General features: G+C 35.9%; 1 protein-coding gene across 1 annotated transcript in view; it reads right to left on the bottom strand.

Annotated features, from left to right (window-relative positions):
- Positions 1-18,698, bottom strand: part of LOC137400941 (microtubule-associated protein 10-like) — a 34,572-nt gene extending 15,874 nt beyond the window's left edge. The window contains exons 1-13 of the mRNA XM_068087279.1: positions 18,643-18,698; positions 17,759-17,906; positions 17,306-17,369; positions 15,963-16,141; positions 14,633-14,730; positions 13,443-13,648; positions 12,373-12,590; positions 8,441-8,567; positions 6,775-6,941; positions 5,144-5,270; positions 4,040-4,164; positions 3,102-3,222; positions 2,552-2,662 (exon numbers count right to left, since the gene is read on the bottom strand). Coding sequence (XP_067943380.1) covers positions 2,552-2,662; positions 3,102-3,222; positions 4,040-4,164; positions 5,144-5,270; positions 6,775-6,941; positions 8,441-8,567; positions 12,373-12,590; positions 13,443-13,648; positions 14,633-14,730; positions 15,963-16,141; positions 17,306-17,369; positions 17,759-17,906; positions 18,643-18,698 — 1,747 coding nt within the window. The remainder of the gene's footprint in view (positions 1-2,551; positions 2,663-3,101; positions 3,223-4,039; positions 4,165-5,143; positions 5,271-6,774; positions 6,942-8,440; positions 8,568-12,372; positions 12,591-13,442; positions 13,649-14,632; positions 14,731-15,962; positions 16,142-17,305; positions 17,370-17,758; positions 17,907-18,642) is intronic.
- Positions 18,699-19,146: the final 448 nt, after the last annotated feature.

Raw genomic sequence — 19,146 nt, 5'->3', positions numbered from 1 at the left:
AGAAAAAGCTCAACTTTTTAAAACCTTGGATGAATCACCATCTACTTAAACAGATAAATAAGCGAAGAAAATTGCACATTAAATGCAAAAAAGAACCTTTCAATACTTCGCTCCACACCTCTTACCACAGTTTCAGAAATTTAGTCACAAATGAAATTAAAACTGCGAAGACTAAATTCTATAAAAAAGAATTTGATAAATGTAAAAATAATCAAAACGAAAAGTGGAAATTCATAAACAGATTGTTAAATAGAGACTCTAAAAATTCAGATAGCCCAACGAGCATAAACAAAGATGGAAAACTCCTAACAGACTCGCAAGATATAGCTGAGACCTTAAATGATCATTTCGTAAATGTTGGTAATAAACTGGCCAATGAGTTGCCACTTTCCGATATTCACTTTTCTAAATTTATGGACAACTGTGTAAATGATATTGATTTTAGCTTCCAGATAATTGACCCCTACCAAACACTGCAAATAATTGATTCTTTCAGTCTTCCTAAAGCAACCGGCTATGATAGGATTTCTCTCCGTGCAATAAAAGAAAATAAACTAGTCCTAATTCCAGTTTTAACACATCTTATAAATCTTGTTATACAACAATCTAATTTCCCAAATTGTTTAAAAATAGCTCGCGTGACTCCATTATTTAAAAAAGGAAATAGAACAGATCCATCTAATTACCGGCCCATTTCCATTCTTCCTGCTTTATCAAAAATTTTAGAGAAATGTTTGTCTTTGCAAATACGGGATTTTTTAGAAACCAATAACATCTTGTCGCCTAAACAATTTGGTTTTAGAAAAGGTAAAAGCACCACTACAGCAATAAACAGTCTAATGGAATTTTTATATACTAATTTAGATCAAAGTAATATAACTCAGGGCGTATTTTTGGATTTTTCAAAGGCATTCGATACGATTAATCACAAAATTTTAATTGACAAACTTTTTTACTACAATTTTAGTGTAAAGTCTTCCTCTCTTATTCAAAGTTATCTCCAAAATAGATTTCAATTTACCAAAACAGATACTGATTGTTCGCAAATGAGGGCAATTACGATTGGTGTCCCACAAGGATCAATTTTAGGACCCCTCTTATTTTTAATTTTTATAAATGACTTAGTAAATGCTGCACCTGATTTGGATTGTATTTTATTCGCAGATGACACCAATATATTTTCAACAGATAATTCTAAACTCCAAGAGGAATTAAATATTATTAATGAATGGTGCCTATCAAACAGACTCATTTTAAACAACAGTAAAACATTTCAAGTAGTTTTCAAAAATCCGTCTAAAAACACTCAAAATTATAATCTAAGCCTTTCTTTAAACAATTCTCAACTACAAATCAAAGATTCGACTCAATTTTTAGGTATCACGTTAGACAACAACTTGACTTTTAAAAAACACATCCAAAGTCTCATCAAAAAACTTAATTACATATTACTAATATTACGTTTCATTCGCCCCTACCTAGACAAATCAACCATGATCAATTTGTACTACAGTTTTTTCTATTCTCTTTTAATTTATGGAATCGAGTTTTGGGGCCACGGCAACAAAACTGATTTAAACAAACTTTTAATCATGCAAAAAAAGGCAATCAGAATAATACTCAATTTTAAACCAAATCAAACAGTTTCCAAAAATTTTAAAATTTTAAAAATAATGCCAATTGAAATTTTATTCCAGTATCGCCTGCTAATGTTTTTAACAAATTCTTTCCCCATGGAAGAGTTGCAAGATTTTATGATAGATCATTGTCAAGATACCCGTTTAAAAAGTAAAAATCAATTAAAGTTGAAAAAGTGTTTGTCTTCTAAGGGACAGAGATCGATATTTTTTAGTGCAATGAAATTATATAATAAATTTTTGAGTGATTGTGCGGGCTCTGCTCCGGGTCAGCTGAAGGCGAAGTTGGTAGAGCGCCTGTGGGCGTCCTGGGACTGTCCTTCCTGACTCTGGTGCTCCGGAGTGTGCGCTTATCGCTGATTCTGTTTCTTTTCCTACTGCTTGCTGGGGCTGCCTTGACTCTAGCCTCTGGCTATCTGGCATGTCCTATTGCTACTCTGTGTATTTTTTTACTCATATTGTCATGTTATTATTACGCAATAAAAATCAAATCAAATCAAAAATCAATACTTCTGATGTTTTCTTTCCAATCGTTAACATGAAATCTTCATTTTGAAATACTACCATCTGGTTGTGTAATGGTGCTTAAACAACTTAAGAACTTAATCTGATTTGAAATTATCCTTTTTACTTATAGTCAAGGCAAAAAACTCATCATAATAGCATTTTTTGATGAAGACTCAAAGGACAAGAAATGTACTTTTGCCAATAGAATTATCGAATGAGATGTTGGAGATACAAAAGCTCTACATTCATACTTCAACAAGGTGGGCTGAGTGCTGAACATATCAGCGCTCATATCAATGCACAACGGCAGCCTGTTTGAGCACTCATCACTCTTGTCACATACAACCGAAGGTCTGACACCAATCGCTTTGACAACCCACCAGTCTGGTCACATACAAACCGCTGACCTTTTCTCAGCTTGTTAGCTGCTTCAGCCTCCTCAATCCTCCTCAGCATGTCAGGATTTGTCTTAGATAGCCTTAGCTTTTGTGTGTTGGTGTAGCCAAAGACCAATGGGCCTACAAATTGACCCAGCAATAGGAGAAACTGCCAACATAACTTTCATGGCAGGAAAGAAAGAAATGATCGGCAAAAGAAGCGATATGTTTTCTTTCTTTGTTCAATTCGGCCACACCAGTATACAAAGCTTGGAGCATGTTCCGCTGCACAAGCTTCAAACATTACCTAATTTGTCGTGACATCTTCCCGATACCATACATAGAAAGAACCAAGCTAAAACAACATCGAAATGAAAAGCTGACCTTTGTTTTTAGTGGCAAGAACACCAAAAACAGCTTCGAGAAAATTTCTAACGGATGAAAGTTATAAGGCTTATTAGCTATTGCATTTGTTTCATTTTTAACAAATTTCCAATTTATTTTGCAGGCCAACAAGCCTACGACTTTACTTAGCGTATGTTGGCTTTCGACTTGTGCAAGCTATAATAGGTTTGCTTACCCTTCCGATTGCCGTGCTTAGACTGAGGCCTCGGAGGGGGAGAGGAAAGACGAGCCCTGGGAGAAGGCGTTGGCTTTCGTGACTCCATAGCAGACTGAGCTCTAGCTATTGGGGAGGGAGCCTGTTAAAAGATTGACATGAATGATGAATGCCTTTATAAGTGACAAATAAACTCTCATAAGAGAGAGCTTGAGCATTTATTTATAACTGAGAAGCGTAAGTTACCGTAAAACTTCTATTTGACCGGCAATATAGGAGAAGGGTTGAAAAATACAGCCCCATGACGTTCAAATGGCGGTTTTACAATATTAGAAATTCCAACAATCAATCAAGACTATTTCAGCTAAATTGCAAAAATTCAGAAATGTTTCAAAATATAGTTGTTTGAACAAAATAAAACAAATTTGCATGTGAAGCAAATAATCTTTATTCCCTTTTCGCTAGACATTCAGAATGAAAGTTTTGCAGAGCCATTGTGAAACTTTACCTAAAAACTAAAAGTTCATAAATTACTTGTGCAAAAACCATGTTCGAACTCTACCAAGAAATAACTCTATGGATAGCAGAAATAAAACGTATATAGCTTTTGCATACTCAATCTGACAAAATGTTAGATAGAATAGTGCCTGAATGTAAGCCTTCAATAACGGCGTGAAAAAGTCATAGAACCATTACTGGAGAATTGTCTTACCACAACATTACATGTATTTTCGAAAGTCAATTTCATTCTCCGTGTCAAACTTTTATGTGAAGTGAATTATGAAGATGTAAACTAGCATATCATCAGTTGAACTTTAACCTTCAACATAAAAGTCTTCTGAATGCATGAATCATGGACAAGAGCCATTTATAGCTCTTTTAAACCATTGCTATGTAAGTTAATAGCAAAAATCTATTTATACCCAGTCTACAAACTAACCAAAAACGGTCTCACTTACCTCCTGCCTTCTCTTGCCTCGAGGAGATTTGACTGGTGTAGAGGCCACATTTGGTAGAGGGTGTTCTTGATGCACTCCGACACTCATAATTTCTGAGAAGAGTGCACTCAGCAGGGGATATGCATCTAGAGTCAAATGCGAACAAGTACTACATATGACCTAAGCACTGATTACAGCAAGGCTGCTGTGACCTTTTAGAATTATGGAACTAGTTAGAAGGACTACAATATCAATTTAGTTTTTTATTGGTTAAACGAAAGATATATTTATATCAACAGACCAGGAAGTCATCACCTCAAATCTTCAAATGTTGAAAGAAGCATGAAGCATACTACACTGACTAGTTTGTATAGGAATATAGCCAGTCTAAATGACCTTAAGATCCTAAACTAATATTGACTTGTAAAAGTTTCAGGGAAATGGTTAATTCCAATTGGAGTTGTCTACACTATGGGAGAGAGAGAATAAGTTCCGATGAAACACTACTCTTTTTAGATCAATGCTAGAATGCTTTAAAATTTTGATACAAACAGAAAACAACTTAGCCTACTTCAGCCTTTAAGTAAAGACATACTAATACTGGATGACTCCTCTGGACTACCTGATTATCCTAGGAACAGTGCGTATGTAATAATATGTTTTTTTTAAGAAAACGCTACAAATATACAAAGTAATTTTCTTGCTTGTTGCAAAGCAATTTTATTGATGTTTCTTGTCACTCCACAATCCTTAAGTATTTTTAAATTGTGCTCCAGACTCAATAATTTAGAATACAATTGTGTATCGAATCCATAATTTAAAATTCTCCACATTGAACATAAATACATTTATGTTGAGAAGCGCATTTGTTATCTTAGCATCAGCCATTTGAACTACAAAATGTTGCTTGCATTCGTGGCAACCATAAAAAGCCAAAATGCGCATTTTGCATCTGACCCGAGAAGTATTGCATCAGCTTTACTAATCCTATTGTGCAATAATTGTGAAGCCAAAAACATAATGCACTTGCTATAAAGAATAATAGAAGGAATCATGCAGTCATTACTCAGAGTAGCAAGAGATGACAACTCACAGGAGGCCTTGCGCAAGTCGTAACAAACATACCGGGCGCAAGCATAGCTTCATTGAAAACTTTGGGTAGCTTTGGAGGATCCAATGGAGTTGCCTTCTCTTTAGGATCCTGACTAACCACCGCATCATCCGCAACTGAAGCTGTCAGGGGTTTCCCAAACTGGAAGAAAGCGATGAGGCATAGAGAGTGTATGGAAATGATTAAGCGATATAGGAGTTACATATCGGCTGAGAGCTGCATATGTCAAACAGTAAAATAAGTTACTGATCTTTTCTTGTCATTTTATTTTATGTACTTTAAATCGTATCAAATGCATTATTAGGGAACACACAAGTTCTATTTTTCGAATAATGATATTTATGCTATAAAAACTTGAGCCTGCCCTGCGCCTCGGACTGTCATTCAATAACTTCATGATCTAAAGTAAATCATCCAACTAGCTGACACTTCAATATATAATTTAGTAGGAGCCCCGTTCGTCCATCCATGCCACGCTTCGAGGTAAAAAAAGATTGCTTACAAAGGGATTTGAAATCTCGACTTTCGGCTTATCGTTCTGACACTCCATTACATGTACCTTGCTAAAATTCTAAACAGTTTTTCAGTGTTATTAAACAGGACGATCTCTCAAAATGCACTGGACTGACAGGGTAGTAGCAGATATAACGATAAGAAACCTGCCAAAGCCGAAACAAATCTAGTTCAGAACACCTGTTTCACATTGTCTAACCAGAGCCTTCTGTAGTCTGTTCTGTGTTCTGATACACAGATGGTGAGTTTGGGCTATCTGCCAACTTACCTATTACATAACACTGCTAAAAGATTAACTTGCACTAAATTTTAATAGATTTCATCAGGAAGTATCCGAATTTTCTATCATTTGTGATTGTTTTTGCATGTTTGAGGTGATCTGACTGCCAGTATGTTACAAGATTAAAATCGACAAAACTTGATTGCGGTTAAAACACTCAAAACAATGATGGGCTTTAACTTATTTGCTCTTTTTTGACATCAAACACCAGCAAGACTAACGACATATTACAAAGCAATCATTATTTCAATATTAAAACTAAATAGCAGACAAAGCGTAAAGGCGTAATACATGGCGGGCATATTTAAAGGTAAAAATAGAAAACAACAATATCCAAATAAATGAGTATCAATAATTAGATAACAGTAATTCTATCTTCAATAATTTAATAAAATACTTCTTCTGTACCAATTACCTTGAGCAAAAGCCTCATATTATGTACTTTTATAAGTGCTCCGTTTCGCTATTCAACAGATTTCATATCAGAAGCACTCGTTGTGATCACCAGTTGACTAGCAGTGATATCTTATTACAAAGATGCTCATATTGATGGTAAATTCAACAATTCAAGTAGCTACACACCAAACAATAAGTATAGATCTGATGTTTACACTGCTTCATGCGATACCAATATTTCTCAATAGCCGATATCAACTATAGCGATGATAGCAACTAGTGGTGTCATTTCGTACGTAAAAGTACAAAATGTTTATTAATACTACTCCAACTGCCTGCTTGTTAATATTCTGTTTCAGTGTGCTACAGCATAACAATCTTGAGCTACTACCTAAAGCAAAGATTTATAACATATTACCCTTTTAGCCAAAAGGAGCAAGGACGTTAAAATCTTACCTGAGATTCAATCAAGGGAGTGGTATGACTAGTTTGGTTTTCTGAGGCTTCAGACACATCAGCGGAGGGTTGAAAGGGAATGGTACGCTGTGCTATTGACGCTTTGTTATAGTACAGTGGGGGAGGACAGTACACTTCAGGAACAACCAGTTCAATTCCCTCATCAACTGAGAAATAAACAACACAAATGCAATGATAGAAAATAGTACATGATGCTTAACACTCCCACACTAAACAGTGAAATATACCGTGAAACCTCTAATTGAATGCCACCTCTATTTGACCGCCACCTCTATTTGACCGCCACCTCTATTTGAAAAAAATCTCAGCTGCTTGAACAGCTATAATAAAGATGATATAGAGAAGGGTTATCAATAACGGAGACACTGCGATCATCTTGATGGTTTTAAAAACATTTTCAGATTCATCCTTCAACTAACTCAGAAGTCGATGATTAGAACAATGATCTTTTGAGGTTAGATAATACACTTGTCTCCATAAATTCCTCTGATCTTCACATGGTATAGTAATCAAAAACTGAGAAACAAAAGAGGCCTGCTTATTCACAATTTTACTTTCACAGAACTTGTCACAACTTGTCAGAACTTGTCACAAAAACGAAATAAATAATAAAATAAAAACAATAAATTTCACTGTATTAAGAAATCTGGAAGTTTCCATTTTCTCGAGAAAAAAAACAAACAAAGACCAAATTTTTTTTACAATTAATGACACCAAATTTCAAGCTTAAGAATTCATCCCCGACTTATCTGGCGGTCACATATTTTATGACACAATATCTAGTAAATTTCAACTTCAAAAAACCAGTGCAAATAATAATTACATGATATGAAATATAGGGACTTATTTATAAAATAGTAAAATACTAGTAATCCTACTCCAAATGAAATGGATCACACACAAAGTCCCATTCTTCACCATTCAAATTGTCATCGCTAGATTCTCTTTTGGAATAACATGTTTTTTTAGTTTAATGCTTTTTCCATAGTATCTTCCCATAGTATCTTATTTGTAGTGTCTGCCCACAAGCACACACGGGTAATCCATTTGATACATCCACTATCGTCCATCCATTCTTTTTCTTGTACATTAATCATGGTTCCTGACAGATATCTGTCTTGTGGTATGGCTTTTCTGTAGAAAATGTACATACTATCAAAAGTGGCGGTTTTGTTCTATTGGTGAGGCAGGCCAATGCGATGATGAAGTATTGTTTTTTGCGCCTTGTGGTCTTCACTAGAACTGTCTTCTTTCATTATTTTGTTAATTGCTGTATGCATTGCCGACAGCACAAACGATGGGCGTTTGTGCTGATGGTGTTTCAAATGCCATTTCCTCAGCTACAAATTGCTTGCCTCTGATACTGGCTGAAATAGTAACGATCAAACAATTTGAGCCAGTGAAATGGGTCGACTTATACAGCAGGTACATGTCAAAACCAACAATTTTAAACGAGAATTTAGATCCCGACTTATACGCCGGATCGACATGTACACTGGAATTTACGTTATTCAAGTACCAGATGCTGCCACAGCTTGAAGCGGACAGTAGAAAGCCCAACTCTCACTCAATGAATGACCAACAGGCTATGATATAATGACCAGTAAGTCAATTACGTATAAGACACGGACTCACAAATGAGTACCTTCATCCAGCCTCCGCAGTTCCAACTGTTGCTTTTGCTGCCTTTTATCAGTCTGAGATGTCTGTGTGTCTTTCTCTGTCACTTGAGTGGTTTGAAGCTGTTTGTCCACCAGAACTAGTGGATACCTCTATGAAAACAAACAGTATGTAATCATATATACGATAACACTAATGGATGCTTCCATGAATACAGTATGTAATCATATATACTATAGCATATCAAATATATTGGTTATTTCTATGAACACAAACTGCGTAATCATATATACATTATAATAGCACTATTGGTTACTTCTAAGAATACGGTATGTAATCATATACATGATAGCACTATTGGTACTTCTATGAACACAGTATGTAATCATATATATGATAGCACTATTGGTTAGCTCTATGAACACAGTATGTAATCATATACATGTATATGATAACGCTATTGGATACTTCAATGAACACAGTATGTAATCATATACATGATAGCACTATTGGATACTTCTATGAACACAGTATGTCATCATATACATATTATAGTACTATTGGATACTTCTATGAACACAGTATGTATTCATATACACAAAACTTAATACAGCATGCATGTTATTGATCAAACTAACTCGGACTCAAATGCAAACTAAATACTATTGTTCTGAAATAGGGAGGCAATGCAAGATAAAAGGTTGGGTGCTATAGCTTTGAAAATCAATAGAGACATTCAAATTCAATTTGTGCCAACATTTACCTATATGTTAAGATCCTCGTGTATTACATAATATATTCCTAAAGTAATTCTTTCCACAGTGCTAACACCAACCACGAGACCTCAATTAATACTGCAGGTGATTACACGAAAAATGAAAACAAACGAAGACCACAATGGAAAAACCAGTGATGTCACATTTTGATTTTTTGGAGTTATTGCTACCTACCTGTAGTTTTGGCACTGTAGAATTGTATGGTGAATTAAAAATTTGGAAAAAACCAGTGTTACTCTATGAAAAATTGTGTTTAAATTTTATGCTCAAATGAATAAACAGGAGATGTCTAAGCCTTAATAAATTATGGAAAAATCGACCAAGTCCAATAGCTAACCAATCAAAGAGCGTTTTGCTCTTTAACACGGTCTTGCATTGTTTAATGTTGCTTAGCTAGCAGAAACGATCGATGGATGCGTAACGCTGCATGTTCGTTAAATTAATAATGATGGCATCTGGAGATAGATCGAGTCTTCAGAATAAACTGAGAAGCCTAGGAAAACAAAGAAAAAATGGTAGTGCACAAAAGCAGGCTAAACAGCAAAACGTTTCTAGCACACAACAGGAGAAAATTGCTTATGCAAACGGTAAACATGCTTTGTAATTGTGTGCAGATGACAGGCAGAAGTTGTTTACTGATGTTAATAAATTTTACACTACAAAGAATACAAAACGACTATTTATCTTTGCTAATAACTGTGTGTAAAGTAGAGAGAAGAAGGCCCCATTGAAAGTCACATAGGTCCCGAAGTAATGCAGTTAGATTCATTCTGTGATGGATACGCTGAACAGAACAAAAACTACACACTCATTCACTATTTTAATGGCTTTTGCATGAGAAAACCTTTTTTAACAAGATCACAATAAGCTATTCAATGTGTGAACATTCTTACATAGAATGTGATTGAGACGTGACTGCGGTGAGTTGCAAGTCAAATGTAGATCTACCGTATAATTGGGTAAAGTTGTTTTGAAATGCTCACAAACATTCTAAACCCTTTAATACAATTTATCTTAACAGCTCAAAGTTCTTTAATAACTCAGAATATCTTAAACAGATGTATCAGACAACTTGCCCAATGAAAACTAGGTCTATACGTCAAGTGAAAGCTGCGAATACGGAAAGCAAGCTCATGGCATTCTATAGAGAATCGTGAAATGGCAGTTACATCGAGAGTGCTATTTAAAGAACCAACTAAGCTTCCTCATTGAACTCAATCAACTATCATTACCATCGGTCGTTTGCCAGTCAGCAAAGCAAAATACCAAGATTAGCAGGTCCTTAAACAACTTTGCAAACTAGAGAATCAACCATATTTTGACAATTTTACAACCAGTGATGTTGTGACAGCAGATAGTGATGAAATTTAGACATTGTAGTGAAACTCTAAACTGCTATTAATTACTGATTGTGCTAGAGTACTTATATTATATATAGTTTGAAGTGGAAAAAATATAATGTTTAATTGAGCAAAACCTTTTTAGTGCATTCAAATGGAAGAATAGGTGATGTCCGTTGCCAACATGCATGTTCATTTTTGACCACTGAATTACAAAAAAACAATATTCTGAGTTAAAAATGTTATTTTATAAACAGCAAACTATGTATCTGTCAATAAACCTGCATATATTTGTCATAAGCTGTATTTTGATTGCGTGATCCAGTCTCAAATCTTAAAAATTGATTTTCTTGAAACTGCAAAAGTGTGACATCACTGGTTTTTCCATTGTGGTCTTCAAATGTTTCATTCAACTTTATATGGAAAATTAAACAGAAAAGCTAAATCACACGTAAAAAACTACATTAATAAAGTGATATCCGATTAAAAGGTGGTTATTGTTACTTTAGGTTGGGGATAGCAAACCAAAAAGTAGGTTAAGTGATGCATACGTTTGGTGGAAGAGAGAGACAAGGGGCTCAACTACATATAGGGGTGGGTATCTCTATTATATATGGTGGGCTAGTACCCTGTTAGTCTAGTGCGCCGTGAGAGATTGTCAGGTGTGCAGATAAAGTGAAGATAATAAGTAGTCGCACAATCATCCAGATATTGTAAAGATATTATCCAGATATCCATAAAGGCAGTCGATTGGTGCAGGAGTTAGAGTGTCAAGTTATCAAGTAGGAAACCGAATGTCACGAGCTGGAGTCTCGTCGTAAGCTATCTGTTATCCTAACCTTTAACCCCGGCGTCGAATAGACAGATGACACCACTGTTATTATAGCAAAACTAGCTAAGTGCCTGACGTTGCACTGGTAATAGAATAATTACCTAATGAATTTGATTGAGTAACTTACCTGGAAAGCTAGATCGTGACTAAAATCTTTACTAAGGCCATACCCATGTTCTGGTTCAGCTTAACAATCGTTTTGCGGTCAACAGTGTTAGTTAATAACATCAATCAAGCGCTTCAAGCGTGAGTATCTTAACCAATGCAATGACTATTTGACCAATGAATCCATTGTATTCCATGTAACTTAACGGATGAGTTCATTGCCTCTCTACCTGAAGGCCCCGAGATCAAATCCAGCGCCGGGACAATTTTTTATTGCTAGATTTTAATTGAGATATTGGACCACAGGGTTTGACAAAAAACAAACATTGAGATTAATACATAGATTTTTGTTTTACTTTATTTTTAGCATAAAACATTTTTTGCCAGTTTCTTTGCAAAATAGGCCTGGTAATAGAAAATTGATGTAAATTAGCATTGACGATGTGCGGTGTCCTTAACTTATTGTAAAATCACCATAATCATCGACCCTGAACCGGGGGAAAGCGATAAGAGAGATGAGAAAAGTTGTAGACACAAACCGATAATATTGCATTTATTGTATAGTCAGTAAATTAAAAAGTTATTTCCAGTTTTCCCTTTTTGAAGAGCTAAAGGGGTTAGTTTGGACAATTTAGGCTACATGTATTTTACTGTTTGTATAACGTAAAATCACTATAACGTAAATGTTTCTGGAACAGATTATTTACAGTGTAGGAGTGTCTACTGTGAATGATGAAATTTTGCACTGCGTATTAAACAATTTGCGTGCTAACATAACGATAACTAGAAGGTAGAAGACTAATGGTATGTTTTAGATATGATAATGAGAAACTGTATGCTTTACCACAGACAATCACAAAGATGCAGCTGAATAAGGGGCTGTACACAGACCCCCCAACCTCACCTCCGCAGCCTCTTTAGTCTCCAGATCAGCCATAGCGTGCGAAATATTATGTTCTTCAACCATAGCTTTAGATGGTGTTGTAGCCATAGTCGCTGTATTCACTGAGGGCATGTATAGTCCCGCCTCGCAATGTTTGTGGGAGACAACAGAATTCTCAGGCAAATGAGTAAGCAGTGCCATACCGAGGGAGCTCAGTCTACACCCGACTAGAACCTGGCCTGCACCAAACACCAAGAAGTCTTATGAGCACAAGTACTGGCTGAAGACCTAGACTGTTTAATGAATTAAAGTCTGCCACTCAGTTTCATATTTTTACAGTAGCCGAGGGCTCTTGTGTAAAAGAGGGATGAACACACCATTACTTCATTGGTTGGAAGTATTTAGACGTTCTAAAAACTGGGCTCCGTCTGTTGTGTGAGAGGGATACTTTTTTACACATTAATTATAGGTGTCATGTATTCGTTGAAAGAGTGAAACGAGGCCTTTTTAGTTAATAGTTCATGTCTATAGATTACCCTTTCATCGACTGTAAGAGGAGTAAATAGTAAATACACTTAGGAACTCCAAGTAGACCATGATTGACCACCATTTTCCCAAGTTAAATTTTGCGTCCTATTTTATCATTGTCATCTAGCTACTAGCAATAACGGCAGAATTATACAACTGTAACAAGGCACAGCAACACCTCAGCAGTTGTGAGTTTCGGTCATCAAGAATATCAACTATATACAATAAGTAACGTTAACTAAGTTGACAAACATAGTCTGACCAGCTTGCTCTTCCACCTGCCCACAGAGACAAGCAGTCGACATTGGGACAAGTGCTAGGAAAGGTCATGCACTTAGAAAGTCAAAACAAGTATAGCAGTGCTTTATGAGGTTCGGAAAGAATAGTGAGTGACACCTTAATGGAATACCACATTTGAACTTAACACACTCCGCACCTTTTAGGCAGATTTACATTGGCGTTTATATAATAACTTCATTAATATTATGAGTATTACTTTCATAACAACTAAAACTATATTAAACCTTCTAGATCTAGCCATTTAGATTCATCTCTTCTCTTACCGATAGCGTGGCCCATGAGGTTATGGACTGTCAGGGAGCTCCGGATGCCGCTGCTAGCTGGCACAGACACTCCATCCTTTAACAGGAGTTCATAAACCTCATCCATAGCTTCAGTGAGGGGCAGAGTTGCGCTACCCACAAGGGTAGGTGTTGGGCTGAATCCATCAGCTATAATTATGTAGAGCGGTACTTGCGCTAGCAATGTTCTGTAACAAACGCGTAATAGTCAACAATTTAGTATTCTAGCTTGGAGAAATTAGACAAAAGACTGTAAAAATCAAATATTTTCAATTTATTAAAATATAAAAACCTAAAAACGAAAGGCCTCTATGTATTAAATGAAATATACTATAAATACCCATAAATCAATCTTTCTCCACGTAGTTTACTTTTTACATGTTGCTTAGAATAGAGAATTGCAAAAATATGAATACATTGTTTTTTTGACAGAAATATTTTATTTTACACGCATAAATAAAATTGTTAGACTACTCAATTTAGCCTATTAACAAATAGCGGTATTTTTTGCAATTAATGGAGACCAGCACTTACTGCAATAAGTGAAAATCTGCGAGAAAACAAAATAAAATCAAGTTATCTCGTTAGACTTTCAATTTATATTTCAACTTCAGTCCCGGTGATTCAAGGCAGAGAATGCATGGAATGCCAGAGAATTCTGGTATTTGTACTTGTCATTAACCGCGTTCATTGTGAGAAGGAAGTCCATTTGTAAACATGAAAGAGGGCATAACTCTTAGTTGTAACAATGCATCCGCATGTATGTACATGTAATTCATAAACATATTCAGCGAAGAGACTGACAGCGCATGTATTGCTGTACGTATGTATAGAAATAAGAGTAGTAGATGGATAAGAGGCATGCTGAACAACATGACAAGTAATTTTCACTTCTACACTTAAAAAAATGTAACTCAACTTGAAAATAATGAATGGCAACTGCTGCTACCAAACTGATGCTTACGGAGGTTTCTTACTAGGTCAGAGTATGAGAGAGATTTATGTATTTTAATTTTTTAATGGTTTTTTAATTAACCTTTTTTTAAATTTTAACAAAAATGAAGTGAAGCAGTGAAAGGTGATCCACAGCGTAGCGAGGAATTGCTGTATTCTGTAAACACTGCTTGGAGTTGCTTCCTCTTACAACTCATAAGAAGTTCATAAAATCCTACCTCAGATCATCTGGTGGAATCCTGTAGAGGCAAGATTTGCCAGAGTTGAATTCATAGAAACCAGATTTGTTCTGGTAGTCCTTGATCTGATCAGGAACCTGGAATTAGAATGGCACATAAAAAGGACAACTTCAGGTTGTGAAAACTGCAGAAAAGAGAAAATAAATATAAACGTATATACAAAAATACGTATCTTAACATATGAGTACAAGAAAATTACTTAAAAATTTGCAGGTGACGCCTTAGTAGTAATTCGACCAATATGACATCTCTCTTAATGAATTTAACTTTGTTATTGAGTGTGTCCATTAGTCTGCGTAAAAACATTTCCTCATTTTTGACCTGATTACATCCAAGCTTTACATGCACACGATCCACGCCTTCCGTCAGGTCAGCAAAATTATTAGATTTCAAACCTCCGCCCGGACCGTGAGGACCAGTCTCTTAAACACCCATTTGATTAGAAACTCAACAACGCGCCTTCGCATGCATGTAATACCATTACCCTCAATAACCACGCTCATATATTGCTAAAAGTCAGCACATGTGCTGCAGGCAATCCAATTTTGAAAATGAAAGAAATCCCGGGCAACTCCAGGCTTAATGCTAGTTTTTAAAAAAATCTATCACAAAAACAATCAACTAGCAAACCTATAAAAGTAATTAAATAAAGATTATACTGAAAAGCTGAAACTTTTAACAGGGAATTACCAAAAAGCTTATCTATTAAAAAATAAGACAATCACAATCAGAAACACGATCCTTGCAAGGATGTTAGTAGATGTTCATAGCAGGACAGACTGCTTGAGATTGTCCTTCCAAAGCAACAAACCACTAGACTGAACATTAGCTTTAACTTATTGTTATCTTTAATTATTGCTTATTACTTGTATTTTTAAGACTATTAGCAAGGTAACTAACTAGCAACATCTAGTGAAAAGAATGAGCTAAGTGCATTGGACACAATGATAAGAACAATAATGATAAGAACAACAACCTAGGCAATTTTCGAATCAAGATAATCAACTAAAACATAGTTTTTAAGTGCAGACCACTAAAATTAAATCCTAGGCAAATATCTAGCAGAAGTCTTATCCACTATGACACTATATACTAGCTCACCACAACAATCAAAGTGATGTACAAAATATCTTAAGCTATAATAATCGATACCAAAATGGTTTTGTAAACCACATCAAGTCAACCGGCCTGATGATGGTGACAACGCAACAACTTTTTAGTAGAATATATGTCTACAAGCTACCACATTAAGCTTAGATATGATTATCATCGAAGTTATAACATGATAGGTGAATGCAAGAACACTAACTGTATATTCAGGGTCGATGGTGAGCTTTGCTCGCAACCTATCCCTTTGAACTTCATCTAGAAAGTGAAGCGAGACAGTGGGAAAGTCGAGAAATCTAAAAGCTACAGATGGAAATCTGCAGACAACACCAGGGCTGATAGTTAGCTTATCAACGGTGAACTCGAGAGAGAATAAAGAATCTGTCACAAACATATTAAAGCATCCTTTCCTACAAAAGCATAAACAAAAACTAGATATATATATATAGAGAATCTATACACTAAAAATATTTTGAGTTACAAACTAATAAATCGCTGTTGTAACAGGTCGGTCACTTCTAGATCATAACACAATAAACTAAGACTTTATTTTAACATGGATTTGTTCCTCTGATAATCATTTATTGTATGACAAACTGGTGTGTAATATTTTTCCTGTCTTATTCATCTTGATCACTGAAGGGTGAAAAATTTAAGAATTGTCACTAACTTTGGTGAAAGGCTATAATATAAAAATCTTACAAAAAAGGCATTTACTGTACACCTCTTTTCTACAAAATCTTGTATAGAAAATTGAATGGAAGCCTAAACTATCTGGCTACCCACCTAGTTAATATTACCATGAAACAGTTCCGTCTCAATGCAATCCACGTCATATGATGAGCATCACATTAGTACAAATTTCCGGTGCTAATTTTGCTAATCATCGGAATATATTAGAATGCAATACCCATGCACATTCATTTATGCTCTATTAAGTGTTGCTGTAATTGAAGCCACAATGTCTTAGGCATTGTAACCATGAAGTGCCACATATTGCCAAGTATTAATAAATATAGGACAAATGCCAGACTTGGTTCATATTGGTTTTATATCTAAACCTTGATAACTATTCCCTTTTGAAATCTGATCAATTTGACTAAACTCTAGATGGCACCTAGGGATAGCATTGTAATTCGGAGTACATGAAAAGTAAAGCTGAAATTATACATCAAATATACATTAACTTAGCTGTGTTGTATGGAAGTATTAGCAAAAGCAGATACCAGAAGGAAAAAATGCCTAAATCAAATGAGATATGCGGAATACTGCAGTGAACAAAACACCTGGTACAACAATGGACCATTAAGAAAAGCAATAACCGTACACTCATCCCCAAGGGCGTTCGAAACCTTCAGTAGAAGTAATCTATGAAACAAGAGGCGTCAATTGACCTGCCGGATAAAAATCACTAAAATAAATCAGAGAAAATCAAAGGCACACAGCTCTGCCAACCTTTACCAGACCCGACCAAAATAATAGGAGTCATAATTTTAATCAGTACACCCTTATGACATACTTAGACAAGCCCACTAAACTACTGACCATCTATAACATAAAGAACAGAACCTGAGCAACTAAACACCTGCTCATAGGCCAATGGAGACATCTATAAAAAATAACAGCTCCAATGACTCTGCCTTTTTCTCTTCTAACTGCTAAAGCTCTTTCTATTTCAACTGTGTTATATCTGGTTTCGGCCGTTTTTAATTACCTATTGAGACTTGGAGTTGTCATCTTACTTTGGATAACTCTTGACGCCCGGCACCGGGTTGATTCTCATGGCTTGCGCTGTACTGCGGTAAAGGCGCATATCGCATTGCATCGCAATTGCCGTTTGAATTAGCCTAAGGGTGGCGCGATTTTTCCTTAGCCAATAGATTCGTGCCAGCAGGTCTGGAGTCATGAACTATAGCCCAAGCTCTCTTTTAGTGAGATAATTTTGTGATAACCGTTCCTCCCTTGACTGTAAACGGAAGTGATCCCGTCTACACTTGCCGGAGCTGGGAGAGATCTGATTCCACTATCTACGTGGCGTGTCCTCTTCTCTCTCCTGGATTCCTGGTGGATAGACGTGTGTGATCCTTCTGCTGACTGACTGACCCAACAAACAAATCCACACTCGTCGTGGCTGGTTGCGGACGTCCTAGAAGGAGTGCCCAACTGGCCGTGCGCTCTCTCTTCAATACAGGTATTACAGATATCTGTGTACTTTCATTTTATTAAGTTTTTAATAATAACTTTAAACATGTAATAATCATTTACTTACGTGTCTCTGCTAGTAAAACTAATATTAATAATGTTTTAGGAAATAATATATTAAACGAATAAAACTCTTGCTCCAAGCGAGTGCAAATAATAATCGTTGTTATACGGGATTGTGTGGTTAGTTCGCTCGGGTTAATAATCCCCTCACTCCCTCTTGTTAACTCGAGTAACTGAGAACGTCCAAATCCCGTCATAACAACTGCTCAGTCGCTCTATCTATAGACTGTCATGACTGTAAAGACTCTCAGCCGTACGAGACTGAGCGAATGAACATGGATGACCGTTTGAGTAAGGGTGTAACAGTCATTAGCTATCTCAACCTCTTGTCATTAATATTATTGTTTTAGAATTGTGTTAGTTGTGCATTTTAATTGTTGAACTTACAGAAGAAGGAAGTATCGTTTACGGGTAAATATCAGTAGGGGAGAGCGGGGTAGGTTGGACCCCTTTTTAGGTTTCTTGCTATTGCTGCTGTGTTTTTTTATCACATTTTCATGGAATTTTGTGTGACACTACATTCACTTGTTGACACCACTGTGGTCCTTTGTTAAATTTCTGGAAATTTTTTTGAAAGAGTTATTCTTGCTCTTGCACAACAAGTTCAAAAGTCCAACCTGCCCCGCATGCGGGGTAGGTTGGACCCCATAGTGGGGCAGGTTGGACTATCCATTATTAAGCTCAGGTTATGCGCAAAATAAGATGTGATATGAAAGTTTTATTTAACACAGCCAAGGTGAATAAGATAAAGTTGAATTATGGTAGAAGACAGAATTATTAAAACAGTGAAATAAAATGGTCTATACCATAAAGTTGGTACCAGAACCAGAAAAAGCCCCAGCAAAGAAGTGCTTTTAAAACAGAAATACATAAAATCTTGCTCAATCTTTGTATCCAATACAGAGAAATAAAATTATACTCAAAATTGGTATCTAATAATCAAGTCATCTCAGATCGTCATAGAACTTGCTCAAATCTACGTTGAACATGATGCGTCTTATTGCTCTTAAAGTTCCCCCTGTAGATACTGGGTCGCCCAAATTTAACACAATATCATCTTTAGGTATGCAGTCACGGTCCTCCTTATCTGGATACTGAAAGGCACATTGTCTACTGCTGCT

Source organism: Watersipora subatra, chromosome 7, assembly GCF_963576615.1.
Source record: "Watersipora subatra chromosome 7, tzWatSuba1.1, whole genome shotgun sequence".
Lineage (NCBI taxonomy): Eukaryota > Metazoa > Bryozoa > Gymnolaemata > Cheilostomatida > Watersiporidae > Watersipora > Watersipora subatra.
Note: the sequence above shows the minus strand (reverse complement) of the source record. Positions and strands in the feature narration are given on the sequence as shown.